The following is a 19,940-nucleotide window of genomic DNA, read 5'->3' as shown; positions in this document are numbered from 1 at the left end:
AATTCAAATTTCTCCCTCACGCCTTAGCCGGAGTATGACTGGACAATGCGTGTGCGCATGTGCCACACCCAGCTAGTGTCTGCCCCCTGAACAAAAACATTCAAGACACGAGCTCCTTCAACGTGTGGCGTGCTGCGACCAGTTTGTGTAGTAGAACCTTTTTAGTTCATTTGTGTTCTCCAAAAAAAAGTTTGCAATGACACGGTGCTCTGAGCAACTCGCCATGTCATACGGAACAATGGCGCTTCTCTTCTGGAGTGGAATTGGCGCTCGTAGTTATTTCCCGGAGGCTCAAAACATCTTCACAAGTCCACGCAAAGTTTCTCAAATGATCCGCACGTTATTCAGAAATGTGTTCCAAACTCTTTCACTACCATTGTGTTTTATACTTCTACGTATCATCGGAATTTAAAAGTTGGGGACTGACTGGCCAGCACAAAGCCGCAGTGTGGCACCTCCCCAATGTTGGGTGACATATGCTGCCATGCTAGCTGCCACTGCCACGTTAGCTGCCGCCACACTAGCTTGCAGCCGCTGTGCTAGCTGCTGCCAAGCTGCGTTCGGGGTCCACAAGAGGCCACTCAAACAAACAGCAGTTTGTGCGCGAGTGCGATTCCATTTACTCCACTACTGGCAATGATGGAACCTTTAAACTGGTAAACACGTAATGTGCTATGATTGCAACATCTCAGTTCAAAGGTTTTCACTGATACTCCGCGTTGTTCAGGGTGACGGCCGAGTGTCAATTCTTGTGATAGCAGACAGTTTGGGGTCAATTCCCAGCAGACTGCAGGATTGCACACACACACCACCAGAAGAAGAAAGATCGTCTGGGATTTAGTGTCATTGTGTTGCTGCAATCTGAACTGAAGAACTCCGAGTAAAAAAAAAAAAAAAACATGTTATGAGTTCAATGTTACAGCAGCAGATCTGGTCTAGCTGTTTCATAGGACAAATGGTCCAGGGCGCCACTGCTGCTCCCCCCCCCCCTGCAGCGCCGGCTCTGGCGCGTGCATGCAAGCTGCGGCAGCATCAGCTGCGCCGTGATTATCATGAATTAGTTCTCTAGGTGTTTGGTTATTTCCAGTTCCACTGGGAGGGTGAACAGTGTTCAAGTTCAACTCAATTCCCCACCTGTTCTCACTCTCTCCCGGTTCTTTCTTTCTCTTTCTTTTTTTAATCACCAGGTTTACTTCTGTAAATTTGACACAAGGTTCGGGAAATTAAAACACTTTTCAGACAATTGAGCCCCTAATTCATCACATTTTCCGATCATGGTGCAGTTTTCCTTATATCCAAATGTAAACACCCTAAATTACTCAACTGGAAAAAAAAAAAAAAACCTCTGCATCCAAAATACTTATAGTTTTTTTTTTCTCTCTCTCTCTCCATCTGATCAGTCGTCACTGTGAACACACCAGGGCCCCGTTGCACGAAACTAGGATAAGGGATTAAGCCGGGATATGTTGGTCATCCTGGATGAACTTATCCGTGATCCGGTTGCACAAAAGTAGGATAGGTGGAAGAGCAACATGTTATGGTATAAGTTACCATGGAGATTTATCCTGTGGAGTGAACCTGCTCCAGACCAGGCTAAATTCCAGGATCTATTTAATCTCACTCCTTGTCTCCACCAGCGGAAACCAATAGTTGTTCCACTGAACACTGCGCATTGTTACCACATTCAACGGGACTCACTGGCATTATTTCAACGTTTGGAATCATTTAATTTCAATCATTATAGAGAAATTAGTCGAAATAATGTTGCAATCATTTGAATAATTTGTAACATAACGTATACTTCCCCATGCATCATATATAAAAATACACATCCCATATAAACTTGAATACAGATCAAAGAGTAACGTGAGGTTCTTTTTTTGACAGTTGACGGTCCTGTCACTATGCCTCCAATTGATCATGCACCCTGGCTACTTGGCCAAGGGAAGATCCCTTTGGCCAAATGGTTAGTGCGCATGAGTATCACCTGGGAGTCTGGGGTTTGAAGCCTGCCCAGGCCCTTTGCGTCTTGCCACATTTTATTGAGGTTTTTATTTACACCTCACAAGCTGCAAATTGTTAGTTTATTATCACTGTACTTTTTTTTTCAATTCAATGTCATTGTGATATCCACTACCTTAAAGAATAGATAATTCAACTGTTCTTTCTTCTCACGTTTTATTACCATAAAGTGTTTTAATATTTCTGAGAAGTTGCATTTCATGGTACATTAAGTGCATTTTTCTAACTTTATGAATGATGCCAGAGTTTCAACTTCCAACCAATCATAGCACCAAGGTAGGATTACAGATTCAAAAAAAAAAAAACTTTCATCTCTTTTTAGGTCAAAAGGTGCATACATGAAACAAACAGACACCATCATAATTCAATTGACCTTTATTTATTTTAAGATGTGTCATGTTCTTGGAGCTGGGAGAGGGAAGGAGAATAATAATTATTACTATATTTGTGTTCCAGTCAGCATACAGTGTGCATTGAAAGCATGGCTCACCTCCCATTCAAGTTTTTTTTTATTTTTTTTTCATTTCAAGGGTGAGTTTTCTTATAGTTTTCCTTTTTATTTCGGACTCTAATAAAATGTCTGCAGTCTTTACCTTCTTGTATTGTTTGCCCAAATCAGCCAGTTGCATTTGCTGCTGTAGATGCTGGGCATACAATTGTCTGATAACTTTTGAGTTCTGTTAACCCGTGACAATTAGCACAGCACAAGAATTTTGCATAATTGAAATGTCCTTCCATTAATTCCCACTATGTTGCCAGGATGGCTCTCTCCATACACAACATCTGAGTCCTGTTACACAATCAATTACATCAAATGAAATTCCGTGTAGGCACCAAATGATGCTAAAAAAAAAAAAAAAAAAAAAAAAGTTAGTGACACACACACACACACAGTCACACACGTGGAACTTTTTAAGCTCAAACGGACATTCAGTGAACTCGTGTATTTATCAACATTGTTGCGGTTTTGTGGAGCTACATTCACACAATTTCACTCACATCTGCAATACATTCCACCTACAATTTCAACTGGTTCGTAGTCGGAGTACGACTTCGTTTTCGGATATGGTTATTATTATTATTATTATTATTATTAACTATTATGATCGTAATTGCGGTTGTTCCAGCGGAGGAGCGAGTTCGTATTTGTGCGCTTCCTACGCATTCAGACGGTCTGCGATACTTCGCCACGCTTTTCTCTCTGTTTTAACGCTGTGGTGGTGTTGCCTTTCTTCTGTATTTCTTCTTTTACCTCCTCACAAGCCTCCATGAGGATTTCCGTCTCGGACGGGAAAAGGACGCCGCTCTCGTTGTCATGGCGAATCCTTGATTCTGAGCTCGATAACGGGGGTCTATCTGAGGAAGCCGCGTGCGCGCACTTATCCAGGATAGGTTTCACTTGGCTTGATGAATCCGTGTGCGCTCATCCTGGTCACACGTGTTGTGGATTGGTTGATTCCGTCATCTTGGATGACGGAATCCTACTTTGGTGCAACGGGGCCCAGGAGTTGTGCTTCCCTGTTGGCAGTGGTTGCAAGTGTTTCTGACTCCACCTGCTGCCCAGCGGCTCAGAAGTCTTCGCTGCCTCCACTCACCAAATATTCAGTTGGTGGCGACGTTTCACTGAAACTCAACATGAAGAACTGATGTTTTTCCAACACCACATCAAAGCCTTCACTTGCTGCTCCTCATCCTGTTGCTCCTCCTTCTCTTCCTTCTCCTGCCCCTCCTGCTCCTCTTCCTCCTCCTCTCCTTTCCATTCCTCCTTCTCTACTGCTGCTCATCCTGCTCCTCATCATCCTCCTTCTCCTCTTACTCCTCCTCCTCCTCCTGCTGCTGCTTCTTTTTGGAAAAACAATAACAAAACAAACAAACAAAAAATGACAGACTCCAGAATTTTTAAAAGGCAGAGCTTGTTTGATAAAACAAAGAATAAAACAAAGAAGGAAAAAGAGAAAGGTGTGTGTGTGTGTGTGTGTGTGTGTGTGTGTGGGGGGGGGGGGGGGGGGGGGGGGGGTTCCTCGTAGCCCTCAGAAACAAAAGCAGCTCCAAGATTGCAACCACTCAGAAGAGAGATTAGCTGCAACACTCCACAGCACGCCGCCGCCCCTGCAGTTTGGCTGCAGTTTAGCGGCACGTGGCAGCAGCCGCTGATACTCATCAAAAGCGTCAGGTGCTGCTGCTCAGTATCCTGTTCTTGAAAACATGACCAGCGTTTCCCTCTTCTCACTCCCTCTCACTCGCCACCCCCCCCCCCCCACCCCGCCTCCACTCAGGCCAAAACTAATCCATCCATACACACACACACACACACACACACACTCCAGCCTCAGCCCTTCACTTCTCCTCAGTCTCCTTCTTCTTCTCCTCCCTTTTCAGTCCATCTTCTACTTTTACACAAAGAACATATTGTATCTGCCAGCATTAAAGTGAACCACCGGCCCGGCTTGCAGGAGAACCTGAGCCGCCGCCGTCTTCCAGATGGCAGCGGAGCAGGTTCCTCACCGAGCTCCAGTCCAACCCATGTCCAGGCAGCAGCAGCAGCAGCAGCAGCAGCCACTCTATTCCACGTCACCTGACACCACGGAGTTGGAACAAAGGGCGTTTTTCCACTGGCCCTACGCGGATGGTGCCAGCTCTACTCACCCAGAGTGTTTTCCTTCTTTGACGCGGCTCTCTAAAAGTTTTAAATGTCGCAGATGTTTCTGTGTTCAGCGGCGCAGCCTCCACAGCACCTGCAGCTTTCGCAGCCCTTGCAGCCTCCCTCCGTGGCCTCTGCAGCCTCTGCAGCCTCTCTCCGCAGCCTCTGCAGCCACTGCGTCACTTGAGTCTCAGAGTCAGAGTCATAGTAGACAAGACTATCCGCACAACTTAAGGCCACACAAAGCACAAAACAGGAAAAGCTCTATTCAACCGGTGTTAACACGCTGGCAGCGTTAAAATCGCTATAAGGAGCGAAAGTGAAGAGGCAGAATCGCTGCCTCTTCAGTTTCGCTGCCAGCGAACACAAAACACAAGCAGAACACGGAGTTAGCAGTGGTGGCTAATAGTTTATCCACGCGATTCAGTGGCTGTGCAAATAGCCTTAAAACTAAAGTTGCTTGAGGTCACACTACACTCACAGTCCTCATACATTTTTTTTTTATTCCTCCCGACACTGTTTTGCTGTACTGCAGCCACCAGCTGCAAAACCAGGAAGACTTTTTTATTGCGTGTTGCTCTGTCCGTCCAGCTCTCTTTGAGCTTTTTCTTCGGCCACCGAGAACAAAAACGTCTGCAGCTCAGTTTCATAAGCATTTCAGATTTTAATATGTGAAAATGTAAAAACCCACATGTGAGGCATTTAAAAATGGCGGTTTTTGGTTTTTGTGAAAGACTCCGACACAGCTTTCGTCAAAACTCTTACCCGATCAGTGCCCTGCTCTGCGCTAAGTCACCGCTATGGTCCCTGATCAGCACGCTTGGAACCCCAAGGAAGCAGGTACCAAAACAGTAAGCCTTGGAACTGTGCTGTACCGTACCGAGCTGATACCATGCGAGTGCCAGTGGAAACACACCCTATAGTCCCCGCACGCCAGCTGCAGAGGCTGCGGAGGCTGCGGAGGCTGTGGAGGGAGGCCGCAGAGGCTGCAAAAGCTACAGGTGCTGTGGAGGCTGCACCGCTGAACACAGAAACATCTGCGACATTTTAAGCTTTTCCAGAGCCGCGTCAAAGAAGGAAAACACTGTGGGTGATTAAATTCTCAGGGGGAAGCATTACGGACGTGTCGAGTCTGAGTCCTGTAGAAATAAGACCTGGGGAGCAGAGAGAGAGAGAGGATGTTGGTGCAGTTTGAAACCGAGGGCCGGAGGACAAATCCTGCAGTTCTAAACTAACTTGAAAAAAATGATGAAACCTTCTGCAGCCTCAGAAGAGAGAAGAAATCAGGAAACTCAGTCGGGTGAGCAAGTTGAAGGAAACATAAAAGGACACAAATGCATCAGTAATCAGACTTGGAAACTGAACCTCCGTCTAGATAAAGAGGAGCCGCTAAAATGACATGGCATCATGACAACTGGAGCGTTTTGAAGTTTTTCTGAGTCTCGTCTTGTCTCATTTTTTGCCCTTCCTCCATCTTTCACCCCACCTCCTCCACTTTATGCGCCGTGATTCGTTGGATTATGCGTTTATGTTTGCAGAGTTTTTAGTTACGTGTCTTCCGAAGCAGATGCCAACGCCTTTTCTCAAACAGAGTGTGTTCAAGGGCACAGAGGTCGGATGGAAACAGTAAACGTGTAAGATTTACAAGAGGATCTTTATTTAAAAGAGGGTCAACATGAATGAAAGAATTCACACAAAGGCAGAAATTATAATAATAATATTCTTGTGTTTTGATTAGCTAACAATTACCAGGTCCACTAGTAAACCTGGCGGCCACAGAGTAGCATTGTGTATCATTCTGCCCCTGTGAAGGAGCTGGAGCTGGAGCTGCTGCAGAACATGGAGAATCCTCACATAGACCTGGGATGGTTTTAAATGACTGGCAGAGCATGAAGCGGGCAGAGAGGGTGATGGAGGGGTTCCTAAATCACAGAGTATCAGAGAGCCTAATTTGTAAAGTCTATACTGAGTGTCAGCCAAAGCCCGGCAGCTCAGTGGTAACGACACGAGTCACCGAAAAGTCTCCAAAAACAAGCTCATATGCGTCTAGCAGTTTTCTGGGCCCGCGTTGCCAATCATTCATCCTGCATCAAGCAGAAGGATTGTCGAGTATTCAGCAGGTTCCATTCCATGTTCTTTGAGTGAAATGTCAGCAGCGCAGATGTGGACATGGAAAAGCCATCCAATCAGCTGTCAGTACAGTTGGGACAGAACTGGGCTTGTTTGAAGGAGGCTGGTCCCTGATGATTTACTGTCCCACCGAGTTGAAGAACAAGTGTGTGCAGACATTGCTGAAAAATACACCTGTTCAAGGTCTCATGTTGTTCCCATTTCCAGACATCTCACTCTCCGTCCTGGCCTGGATAAGTAGTTCCCCAAAAAAGCTTCATAGATCTCCTGAAAGCAGCATATTTAGCCCTCTGTTTATGGCCTACAGCAAAAAAAACACAGGGTTTAAGCTTCCTGGTAAAACGGACCCACTTGTTTTGTTTTTCACATCATTGCTTAGATAAATTCATAATTTAGACTCATCCACTTAGTCGGGGGTCATGAAGCCATTTAGTAATTGTCTTGTCTGTCATTTGTTAATGCCGTCTTTTTTTCAGCCGAAAGCTTTTTTTTTTATGCCGATGTCCCGTCCCAGCGTGTTGATGGCTGGACTGCCTGTGTGTGTGTGTGTGTGTGTGTGTGTGTCTGTGTGTGTGTGTCTGTGCGCACGCGCGTGTGTGTGTGCGTGTGTGAGAAAGCTGATAGCTGCTGTGGCTGGAAACTGTTTGTTGAACGTGGGGAGAGTTCAGCTTAAACACACACAGAAAAACCTGCAAAGGGCTGTTAAAAAGAAAGCAGTTGGCTGAAAGATGCTAAAAAAAACTCTCTGAACCAAAAAAAAGAAGAAGAAGAAAATGAAGAAAAATAAAAAACCACGCAGATGACGAATCCCGGCATAGGTTAATTTACATCGGGATTGTTGAAAACCTGGGGAACTCCGCACAGGCTCCTCTTCCAGCTGAAACCAAAGTGAGGCGAGTGGTTTTCCAAACTCAGCTCTTTTCTATTTATTGTTTAGAGGTCAAATATGACACAAAACTGACATGATCAGTGTGTTCTAACCACAGCCACTCTGCCGACTACCCCACAATCAAGGCTTATTTCCCCATTTGTGCAAAGATCATGAGAGTCCCAGAGCTGAAACAGAACTTCCTTGCAGGTGGCTTCAAACAGAGTGCTAAATGTACTGTTTTCTGCTGACCCAAGTACCGGAAAAGGCTTGTAATTAAAGATCCATTCTGTCAGATTTAGAGCGTCCTGTTTTCTGATACCCACCTAATCACACACAAAAGTCACACCAACAACACTGATGCTTCCAGCCTGCTGTGGATTTGTGGGGGTGTAATTGGACCCGTCCACTCTGTAAATATATATTGTTTTAAAAAAAAAAAAAATGATAAAAGTTCATTATTTTTTGTGACTTCATCTGACTATGAACACACCCATTTCTACCAGTCCTCCACCTTCCAAGCGTCTATTTATTTAGCAACTATCTTTTTATAATTATTTTCTTCTCTTACATTGTAAACAAGCCTTTCAGTCTTTGGACCCTGTTCAGTGTTGGCAAGTAAAAACACACTCCTGCAGATCCACGCAGACATTCACCACTGTTGCCGCACAGCACTGAACTTTTTTTTCGACTCCTGCAGATTACAAACCATGAAAACCAGGAGATATTAGGGTCAGTTTAGATCCGAGCCTCCTCTCCGGAGTGGTGAAGGCTGGTTAGGGCCTGTTGGGATGGTGACCTGTGAGGTTGTTTTCTCTCTCATTCCCAACTCTCCTGCTCTTTGTCTGTCGCCGTTCCATTGTCTCACGCAATCTCCAGTTTTACAATGATGGGAATCTTGTTTTGTTGAGTAGCGCTCGGCTGGGCTGCTGGAGCCAAAGACATTCCTGGAACTGCTTCGTCCTTTCTTCTGGCAGCGTTGCTCCTCTGCCTCCTCTGCCTCCTCCACCTCCTCTGCTCCTGGAGTTTCACTAGTTCTACTGCTCTGCTCTCCAAGTCTTTGTTCCCTCTTTGAGAGCAAAACAGTGGAGGAATACGGTGTGTTTTCTTTGCCAACATGCTCCGTGTGATTCGTCAGTGAAGCAACCACAACCAGGACTCGGCTACTCTCTGCACACCGGCCTTGTTTTTTTGTTGTTGTTGTTGTTGTTCTGTTTTGTTTTTTTCCCGCCCTCTTGCTGAATATCACATATACACAAATTCCTCCACAAAATACCTCAAAATGCAATTGATTGCATCTCCAGGCTGGCCTGCGCAGCCCCTCTCCCGGTCTGGCTCCTGCGCAATGTGCTTCTCGCGTCTACCTGTCAGCAATTACATGCTGATAGAGTTTGGCAGCATGGAGCTGCTGCCGCAGCCCAGAGCAGCTGCAGCTGCTGCTGCTGCTGCTGCTGCTCTGAGCTGCTCCTCAGGCTGTTCGACTCTCCAACAGGTGGCAGTGTGAGTCGCTGTATGGATGGCCCACCGAGGTTCCTGAGCTTAAATTCAGGACTTCTCCTCGCTGCTCAGTGTTGACACTAAAGCAGGCACCTCTCCTCTTCCGTTTCCTCTTTTTCCCTCTTAATTCTGCCTTTTTTCCCCCCTTTAACAAAATCCGAGCGAACGTGCTTCTTCCGTGTAAACATTCCTGACATTCTGAAGAAACGCTTCAATTGTCACAAGACGGATGTAAAAGGTGCAATTCTGCAACACAACACTAAACACTCTGCACCTGACAGCTGCCCCATTCAATTGGTTTATCTGTGAAGATCTGAGTGTGAATTTTTTTTTTTTTTTTTTTAGTCTCACTGGAAGCAAAAAAAAAACAGACTTTTGTCGCTCAACTCGGGTTGGTTGTTTTCAGTTCACGATCCAATGATCTGTGCATAATGTTGTTGTCGAGCAGTTGCCTTTATCTGACTTCCCCTCCTCTATTTGTATTGACTCCAGTGACAAACTTTAACCCGTCGAACAAACAGGAAGCCATTCGTTCCAGGCGTTAAGTCCACTGCAGGTGAAGCAGAGACTCACTTCTCTCACCTTGGGCCATGACAGTTAAGACGCAACGGCGCAACAACAACGTGACTGTGCTAGCTCAAATTAATGGTGCAAAATATAAAGCAGCATTGAAAGACTTCATTATAATGAGCAGTTGAGATTCCAGTTATTCTAATTATTCACCCCCAAAACACTTTTGCCCAATGAATCGACTCTTCATCCATGTTGTGGAACAGACACAGCAGCTAATTAGGTAAAAAAAAACAAAAAAACAAAAAACAGAACAACCTTGGCCTCAGTTTGCCTCGTTTCAAGTCTACTGGCAACAGGTGGATAAGTGCAGGCAAGTGTGTGTGTGTGTGTGTGTGTGTGTGTGTGTGCACGTATGTCTATGTGTGCATTTTATTTGCATTTTGTTTGTCTACCTGTCTGCTCTTGTGTTTGCTGGAGTGGAGAAGACTGTTTCGGGAAGGGAGTTCCTGTGCGAAAAGGAGACGTACCCGTCGCCACCACGACTGGAGGAGGATGAAAAAAGATCCGCCACCAGACCTGCTTTGATTTTATAGCTATTGTGCTCAACTGCCCTTGAACAGACAGTCCAGACACATTCAATCCTGTCAGTTTTTGTTGTTTAAATGCTCCTGTTTTTTTACTTATCTATAGCAAATTAAAACAAACACACACACACATGCGCGCAGACACACACACACACACACTTTATTGGACTTTGTGTATGTTTAGAAAGAGACGAAAATAAAGCTGCCATTGTTTAGCTGCAAGAGAGTGGAATGGGATCCTAATATATTGACATAAAACATACTGCAACATTTTCCACTTTTTACATTTTCTAACCCTTTAGTAAGTGTGTGACACCGTGAGAGAGAAAGAGAGAAAGAGTGAAGTCTGATGAAACACACCTTTTAATCGTCAAACTTTTTCAAATCATTTTTTTATCATACGCATTAACAATATGTTGGACACTCACTAGTCATTTTATCTAAGTGTGCAGCACGAGATACAAGTTGTACCTCCTACAGTGAATCATGAGCGTGATTGCATATTTTCTGCATGTGCATATTTTCTTCTCAGATTTTCAAAAATGTAAATTTGGGGGGGAAAACATTTGGCAAGAAAAATAAAAAAAACACACGAAATGATTCCTGCAACCAGACCTCAAATATCAGAGAGAGAGAGAGAGAGAGAGAGAGAGAGAGAGAGAGAGAGAGAGAGAAAGGGAAACATACAAGCCTGAAAGTTCTGCTGGTCAGATGCTGGATGTTGCGCTGCTGCCAAGTGCTGTCTGCAGTCAGATGGCAGCTTGCTTGGACAGCTGAGACGTCACCTGTCGCCACGTCACATGTGTTAGTGGGTCACAGGCGTTCCTAGGAGCAGCGCCGGCATTCACACCCTGCAGAATGACAAAGCCATGCTGGGAAAGAGCAGAAAGTTAAAAAAAAAAAAAAAAAAAAAAAAGTTTTAGTTTAACTGAAGGCGTAACATGGTCATTAGTGTTGTAGTTGAGATGGCACCAACCAACCGAGTCCAAGACATCATCAAGACTATCGAACATAGAGATCAAGACAAGACCAAGACTGACTATAACAAAAAAAAAAAAAAAACACAGCAAAACAAAACAAATGACCAGTGTCTTTTTTTTTTTTAGATTTCTTCCACATCAATGGAGCAGCAACATTTCTTTTCAGGAAGGCATTTTTTTTTTTATCTTTTTCTTTCACCTTTTGCTGCTTTGCCAGATATATTGAAACATTTTCAAATAAACAACTGTGCTTCATAAAATTAAAAAAAACAAATTAACTAGAAATAAGAAGGCATGTCACTCTGGGTGTCACCAACGGAGCGTAACAAGGCAGCAGTTGGATTCTTTTCTGTTATTATCGTGTCATTGCAGTGTTAGCTGAGTCTCCACCCAATCTGGGGATATTTGATTCTGGATCAAATATCCCCAGTCAAAGAAGAGACATAAACCCTTAAAAGGCGGTCTGGAGACCAAGACCAATCTTCAGAACAACAAGGCTGCACGGAAACCCCTCCAGTCTGCAAAGCAAAAGCACAGCACAACACAATGCAACGCATGGTGTCCCATGACAAACTGGAGCTCCTTTTGGCACATTTCAAAGTAGTTGAGTGCCGACGACGGCTTCCTCTGGTTTCAGTGTTTGATTTGTTAGTTAGAACTTGAAATAGTATTTTTCTTCCTCTTTGTCTGTTTGTACTTTTCTCTCGCACCATCTGTCTCACCCACGTCCAGCCCAGGAAACCTACTTGGGGAGCTGCACACTTGCAGCACACACACACACACACACACGCACACGCGCACACACACACACCGCCCATTGCTGCCACCAGAGACTCTTTCACAATCCTGCCACATTTCTCCACAGTGTCCATCGTCTTCAATCAGTCTCACATGTGTCTTCTTCTTTTTCTTCTTCTTCTTCTTCTCCTTCTGTGGAGCCACTCCTTCTTGGACGCAGGGCCGAAGGAATTCCTGATCCATCCTAAGCTCCGGCTGGAATGTTGATAAGTCTGTAGATTACTGCCCAACATGTTTATGATAGCCTATTATTCTCTAAGCTTCATCCGGGCCCAGCGCGTGCTTCGTCTACTTAGCGCAACTATTTAGGTCACGGCGCGACCTTGGAGGAAGCTCTGCAGATGGTCTAAAAATCAGCAGTGACAAAAAAAAAAGCAACTCTAATGGTTCCGAAATTGTTCCTGGACATATGAGCTTTGCCAAATTGTCAATTTACTTTGAATTAAAATAATCACTCATATAGCAAGTGGCCAGTTAAACAAAAAGTAAACCTTAATAATGAACTTCTTGTAGTTTGTTGTGATCCGATCCGAAATTTCAGATTCATGTCTCCACTTTACTGCTCTTTGATTTATTGATTTATTTCCAGCCATTGTCATTCGTGCGTGCAAAGTGTCCCTCTGCCACTGAAATGCACATGCTAAAACCGCAAAAGGAAAAGAGAATCTGTTTGAGCCAATGAACCATCTCGCCAGAGACACGTCAGCTTCTTCTTCTTCTTCTTCTGCTTTTACTCCTTCATTTTCAGTCTTTATTGTTGTCACTTTCCCTCTTGAGCCACTGGAGGACGTGGCTCTGTTCGGTGCCTCTTGTTCAAAGTTCTGCAGGAAGAATCAAAGCTCATAGACATGGACATAACCAAAAAGCCTTTTTGAACTCCTCAAGCTTTGTACAGTGAGGGAGCTCGGCTCCTCTGCTGTGGTTCAACTGACAGTTGCCTGTTTGAATCTCTCCGTGTGAAATGGGGGCAGAGCTAGCGGTCGGTGTCAGGTGCCACACCTGTGTTTACAGTTGGGAGCATGTAAACAAGGCTGCGGCATGTGCATGTGTGCGTCTTCTCCCTCCCGAGTTCTAAAGAAGCATCTCGTCTCTTGTAATGAGTGGCTCTCGCACATACCTTAGATGGCGACGAGCAGACCGACGCATCATTGTGGCGCCGTTCTGGTGGCTGTCCTGTTAAAGAGGTCGGCGTGACGAGGCAGAACCTCCTTCTTTTTCTTTTTTCTTTCTTTCCTTCTGCACCTGGCCTCGCACTGCATTGATGCCCAGGTTGTGTCGATTCCTTCCACTGACCCGACCTGCTTGTCTCCTGTCGTCCCTGCTCAAATCCAGGTGCATCGGATGGACAGGAAGATGGACTCTGTGCTGAAGATCCTGATGGAGCAGTTTCCCCCACAGCCTCAGCTGACGTCGCAGCCCTCCATCCGCAGGGTGACCATCCAGAAGCGAAAGGGCACCAGCGTCGACGACGGGCTGTGATAGCGCCCCCTAGGGTGGGGGAGTGGAAACGTCTTCCAGACCCAAAATCCAACTTCTCGTTGACTTTTGCCTGCTGAGAGGAGAACAACTGGATGGTGTAGCAAAAAGGGCCGGATAAGCTTTTTTTTTATTATTATTATTTCAAGTTTTTTTTTCTCCTCTAGTCCCGTCAACACCTCTCTCTCTCTCTCTCTCTCTCTCTCTCTCTCGCTCTCTCTGACATACACACACACGCACACTGTTATTGCAGGCCCTCCCGACATGCATGAATTAATTTATTTCACTACATCAGCCTCGTCATCACGCAAATGTGTACCTTGTCCGCAAATGTGTGTATTGTCCATCGCTGAGCTGCATTTCCCACAGCCCCAAATAATATTGTATCGCTATGTAACCCGGGATATGAAGTCGCAACGCAATCAGAGTGCTCTGTCTCCCTTCTGAAGGCCCTCTGAGGTAGAGTGAAGAGCTGGGGCAAAGGCAGTCATTCCTCAACATTCTCTGATTATCTTGGCACCCGTCGCATCCGCCACACAACAACAGGGGTTGATTCCAAAAGCCACATCACCCAGTGCAGCCTGACGGTACCCAGCCTGACTGGGTAACATGTGATAGGAAGGGACGATCACCTGTTGACTTTGCCCCGCGTTTGGTAGTTTGAAAAAAAAAAAAAAAAAAAGGTAACCAAAACAATGTGCCGGGTCACAGCAATGCAGAGGCTAACAAAAACTCTGTTAATACGCTGAATGAGAATGTTTCCCTATTTAAGATATTCAATGTTTTTCCCTCTAAATCTTTGCAAAGGCGTCTCTCCAGTATGAGGAACCTCAGCACCGCCATTGCCTGTAATTTGAAATAAATCCCCCCACCCACCCACCCACCCCCCATTAAAGCTCTGATTTTTTTTTTTTCTCATGGATCCTAATTAAGTGCTGAATTCCTGCTGAGGAGAGATTACTTCGCTGTGAGCGACTAATGAAAAGGAAACACTGGACAGCGAGCATACCGAATTTCAACTATAAGCGTTGATGAGGAGCGGCTGCGCTAATTCTGGGAGGAACATTTTGGGAATATGCAGCCGGCACAGCATGTTGGGCACACGTTTAAAATAGAACTCAATTGACAGGACACTGAAACATGTGGGAAAGCAGGGAATAGGAAAAAAAAAATGAGAGACAACCATGTTGCTGCTGCAGAGCAGGCGTCCAAAGTTACAGCAGACAGACACAACTTTAAAAATAGATGGATGCTTCCACAACAGGTGGGGGAAAATAGAAGGTGGCAGGTGGAGACACTTTTTTTCTGGCACTGATGTCTATACTTTTTTTTTTTTTTTTTGCTGTGGTTAGATAAATTGCTTTTATTATTTATTTTACTTATCTTCTATTGAATTAAATTGGTTTATTTCAACAGGATTCGCCAGCCCTATTTTTTCTTCTCATGTACAGTTTTATAAGAATTGTAAATAAAAACTCTGCCTTATTGTGCTGTATTTATTATCACGTGGAAAAATCAAGCTGGAACAGAGTGATGAGAAACACAGAGGCCAGGGGCTCCTGTTGTACTGAAGGTGGATGGAAATTATTGTGAATGGTATTCATGCCCACTTTCAGCACGATGTCTCCGCTGTAAGTAATAAAACTCCATTTCATTACACTCTGTGTGTGCTCTCATTATTTCATAGGAGGCAGGGGTATTGGGAGGGTTGATTAGAAACTCATCTGTTCTGTAATTTAGCCATTCTGTAATTTAGCCATAACATAGATTTGTCTGAAGATTAGTTGGCTCCAGTCTCCAGTCTAGCCAGGTCGAGATCAGCCACCGGTTGGACTCTCCATCTCGTTGGAATCTTCTCCAACTTCTTGTTTTCAGGTTTTTAAGCACTGCAATCACTACAGAAAAGAAGGGTTAGGGTTAGGGTTGGGATTGGAGTTAGGGTTAGGGTTTGTGTTAGGGTTGGAGTTAGGGTGAGTTAAATAACTTTTTTTTCTCAACTGAGGGAAAACAGGTGTTTTCTCGTACCACAGCGGGGATTGTCAGAATAAGGTCAGTTGATTGAAGGAAAGAGAGAGAGTGGAACAAACAAACTTGTTCGCTGCACCTGCTTTGAATTTTAATTTTCCATAACCCGTCAAACAAGGTGTACAGACGGATAGACGGACGGTCGGCGAAGGGGGTGGGGTTGTACATTTTGTATCAAACTCAGTTGTATTTGACTTCAAAGGCCAAAATATACTGGTAATGTACTAAGATTTGCAGAGTCCAGCGCCAGGCGAGATTCGTCCTGTTAGTTGGGGAAACAAGGGATGGGAGGACAAGGAAGAAACCTGGTGAGCGAGTGAGCCAATAAGGAGAGCAAAAAGGAGAGCAAAGCCATTTTCAATTAGTCAGACGACCTGGGCCAGAAGGCTGCAGGGCCCCGCCCTCCTCCTCTGGTTTTCATCATGGCTGGGGTACTCTGGCAGGAGAGAGGGAGGGAGCGCAGAGACCCCGTGGCTACCTTCCGTCTGCACAGGCCACTCGGTGTCAACCCTGCTTCCTCTTTTATCTCGGGCCGAGACACAGAGACCAGAAAGAGACAGAGAGAGAAAGAGAGAGTCCCACTTGAAAGACAGTTTGATGACGGAGGCACACAGGATCGCAGCCGAGAAGAGGATCTGAGGAGGCAGTAAAGAGGTAAAAAAAAGAGGGGGGTAGAGGTCGAGAGGGAGTGACAAGGGACACACTGTCACAGAAGCCCGACAGTGAAGTCTGGCAGTCCTACAGTCAGTACAGCAGCCGAGGAACTCTTGCGAAGGTCACAAGGTCAGCTTTGTCAATCATCCATGGCATCTGAGATGTTCTCTATCTACCAGTGGAGGGATGAGCTAGGAAGTTCCGGTTTCCAGTGGGACTGAAAAACGGCAAAACAGCCACATGTTGTGGTCTTTGAAGACGATACACGTTTAACCTGGCAGGACGGACAGGCTGTTAGGACGAGTGGGTCTTTGAATTTATCACATCTGGTATCCATGTGCTAAAGAGTCTGTAAAAAAAAAAAAAAAAAAGTATTTCTTGGAGTGGTTGGGGAGGTGACTAAGGGGCCATTTACACGGCCATTTACTTTACAACATAAAGCCTTAAAAGGGACATGTTAAGGTAGAGAGTCATGCCAGTAAAAGTTCGCTCATATTTTTTTGGCATTTAGGTTTCCTGTCTCAATATCCCAGTCCACCGACCCAAAAGAAAAGAAAATAAAATAAATAAAAAGTAAAACAGGACGTTTGCAAATCGTTTCCATTGTGTTTATTTTAATTTTGCACACAATCCACAAGCACCATGAGTTACTCTTCACCGTTGTTTGTGGTTTGTCATAGTGGAGGTTATTGGGAAGACTGCAGCCTGATCATTAGTAGCAGTAACAAGTCCGTTGCCCATCGCGGTTGTTGGTTGCAAGGCAGGGGGTGGGGTTTAGAGCTGTGACATCAGCGTTTCCAAAAATTATCGGTTTTGGCGTTTACACGAAGCCGGACAGGGCGGCGTTTTCATACTAATTATTGAGGCGTGTTACTCCTCAATACCACCAGAGGTCAACAGCAGGCGCGGGTAAGCAGACAAATTGCCTTTCCCAGTGGTTCTGGGTGAAGACCAGCCTGTACAGTTTGACTTATTGAACCCAGCTGTAATGTTGCAGTCACCAAAGAGCAAGCGAAGCAAGTGGATGCAGAGTCCCCAGCCCTTAGCGCCTTGCCATTCTATGGTGTCGAGCTCAAGACACAGCCCAGTAAGTGTCGGAAGCCCTGTCGCCAAAAGACGCAGGACAAATTCAAGCACACTGCTGTACAACCATCAGTTGGGGCTGCTCCGGAAGTGCCCTCAGGTTTTAAAATATCTGACATTATCCAATTGCAGCAAGAGGATCCAACATTGTCTGTCTTTCTACAGAGAGCTAGGGAGAGGAAGCTGGAGATGGACTTTGATGGCAGAATGGAGGAGTATTTCCAGAAGAGCGGTGTCCTTTATCGTCAGCATGGCCAGGTTAAGCAGCTAGTGGTCCCGCAGGCTGCCAGAGATGTAGTACCTACCTTGGGTCACTTAATTCCTTGGACTGGCCACCTGGAGAAACATAAGACCACTGCTTGCATTAAACATCATTTTTTTACTGGCCTGGTCTGAGTCTCGAGGTAGCCCAGTTCTGCAGGAGTTGCCAAAAAAAAAAAAAACTCGATTAGAGGCTACACCAGAGCTACGCTCCAAACAATTCCCATTTTATGGCCAAGCCTGTGACCACACAGCAAGGACAGTAACCCTCTCCCCCTACACTTTGTTTATGGTTTATTTAGATTGTTTAGTCTTTTTAGTTAATTATTTGAGTTACTTTCAGCATGAATAAGTTCACACACCATTTGAGTTATTAAACACAAATTTTATTTTTTGACAGGACACATGTTATCTATTTGGAGTGCACACATTTAGTTACCTTTTTTAGGGTCCCACATTGGTTTAGTTATGTTTTCTAATTATTAATTTTTGGGTTTGAGTTTCCGGTGCAGTGGCTGTAGGTGAAGGCAGGAGGCCAGGTTGACTGGAAAAAGGGGTCGACCCAGGAAGAGCAGAAGCTTTATAGAGGAAGTTGCCAATTGGGCCAAACTAAGTGGCTGTAGCTTCGTAGGGGGTGTCTAAGAAGTTTAGAGTTTATTTTATTGTTGGTGTTATTTTGTTTTGTAGGCTAAGTTAAATTATGTATATTTTCTGTAGTTTACTTGTTTTCATTGTTTGTAATTTAATTGTCATTGTTTAATGTTTAGTGTGGTTCTCTCCTTTTTGTTTGGTGGTCTGATCAGCCAGAATATACAGTATGTGCCCTCTTTGTGTTTGGTAGTAGGTCTGTTAGTCTTTCGTTCCTCTGTTGAGTGACATGAAGCTTTAGTTTTGCTGCCCTTTTTAGGGGCCTGACTTTTTCGTTAAGTTGTTTTTGTTTGGAATTTGTTTTCTTTATTATTTTTGGATAAATAGATAATTTCTTTTATTATTTAAATCCTTGGCATGTTCCGTTATTGCCTGCCAGCAGCTTGGTCCCTCACAAGTAGTCATAATTGAAATGTTGAAATCCAATTTCAGGAGAAGAAAGATACATTTGCCAGGAGACATGCCCTGGAAAGTTCAGGCCCGAAGAAAACTGAATTTGAATCCCAAGGTTGGTTGATCGAATCGTACGATGGGCAGAGATCCATTTTGAAGTAGACGTATCCCAGGTGGCAGCAGATAGCTCAGTGTGTAAGAGTGTTTGCTTTACAGTGTTTGTATTATTTTTTTTTTTACAATCGTTCCAACACAAATTCCATCACTTTACAACATTTCCAAAACTCTTCACACAGTTTGCACATCAGCCTGTGTGACTTATACAAATAAAACATTTCTTGTTTGTTTGACACAAACTGCATACAGTGGACACATTTACAAAATGTTTACAAATGTTTTTTTTTACAAACAAGGCCAGAACAATTGACTTTAACTCACAAATTTACAAATGCTCTCACACAGTGTGTCAGAACAGATAACCTCATGTTCTAAATTTAACCAACAGGCTAAAGTTGAAGTGAGCAGCAGCAGTTCACTTTATGGATTCAAATTCTAATTGTCATTGAAAAGCAGCTGATTGAAGTAATGTAAATTAGTCAACTAATTGAAGTCAGGATGGTGTGTCTGGTTCTTTCCCCTTGCTCCCCCTTCATCAACCCCATTGAGAAGTTTCGTCGACAGGGGGGTTGCTGGCACTAAAGTCCCGGGAAAGTATTGTTGGGTGGGGGTGGCGATGGGCGGGGAGAGGGGGGATCGCGCTGAAGTCCTGCGGCAGTATCTTCGCAACTTTCTCTCTCTCCATGCGATCCAGCAAAACTACCTTCGCGATCGATCGGTAGATCGCGTAGTTTATGACTGGCCTCACTTTGGCCCGGGTGTGGCCGTACTTTACCCTGGTCTGGCCCAGGTGGCCCTCCTGGAAGCCATGAATGCCGCTTGCCAGGAGATCACACCTGAGCACTGAGTCAGGGATGGATCAGGCATGTAAAGAGATTCTTCCTGAAGTGCCTTTGCAGGGAACACTTCCGGTGTGAAGTTGATGAGGCCATGTGGCCCAAAGCAGAAGACCTGGCAAATTAGGGTCTTTTTTTCTTGATAGTATTTTTTCTTTTTTTTATTCTGTGTATTCACACATTGGTGAATGGCAATGATTTTTGCAAAGGCTTTATTTCTAAAGAAAATACTGCAAGCCCACAAGAAAATAAAACATTGCCATTCAACAATGTGTGGACACAAAATTAAAAAAAAAAGAAAAATACTTGTATAAAGAAAAAAGACCCTAATTTGCCAGGTCTTCTGCACTGGGCCACATGGCCTCATCAACATCACAGCGGATGTCTTCCCTGCCAAGGCACTTGGAATCTTGG

At 44.7% G+C, this 19,940-nt stretch overlaps 1 protein-coding gene across 1 annotated transcript in view; it reads left to right on the top strand.

Moving 5' to 3' along the window:
* kcnq1.2 (potassium voltage-gated channel, KQT-like subfamily, member 1.2) overlaps positions 1 to 14,106 on the top strand; it is a 177,468-nt gene extending 163,362 nt beyond the window's left edge. The window contains exon 18 of the mRNA XM_076037983.1: positions 13,366 to 14,106. Within this exon, the coding sequence (XP_075894098.1) occupies positions 13,366 to 13,512 (147 nt within the window). The 3' untranslated portion in view covers positions 13,513 to 14,106. The remainder of the gene's footprint in view (positions 1 to 13,365) is intronic.
* The last annotated feature ends 5,834 nt before the right edge of the window (positions 14,107 to 19,940 follow it).

Source organism: Nelusetta ayraudi, unplaced genomic scaffold (assembly GCF_046127955.1).
Source record: "Nelusetta ayraudi isolate G7.1 ecotype Tasmania unplaced genomic scaffold, CSIRO-AGI_Nayr_v1 ptg000053l, whole genome shotgun sequence".
Lineage (NCBI taxonomy): Eukaryota > Metazoa > Chordata > Actinopteri > Tetraodontiformes > Monacanthidae > Nelusetta > Nelusetta ayraudi.
The sequence above is the reverse complement of the archived record's forward strand: the minus strand, read 5'-3'. Positions and strand labels throughout refer to the sequence as shown.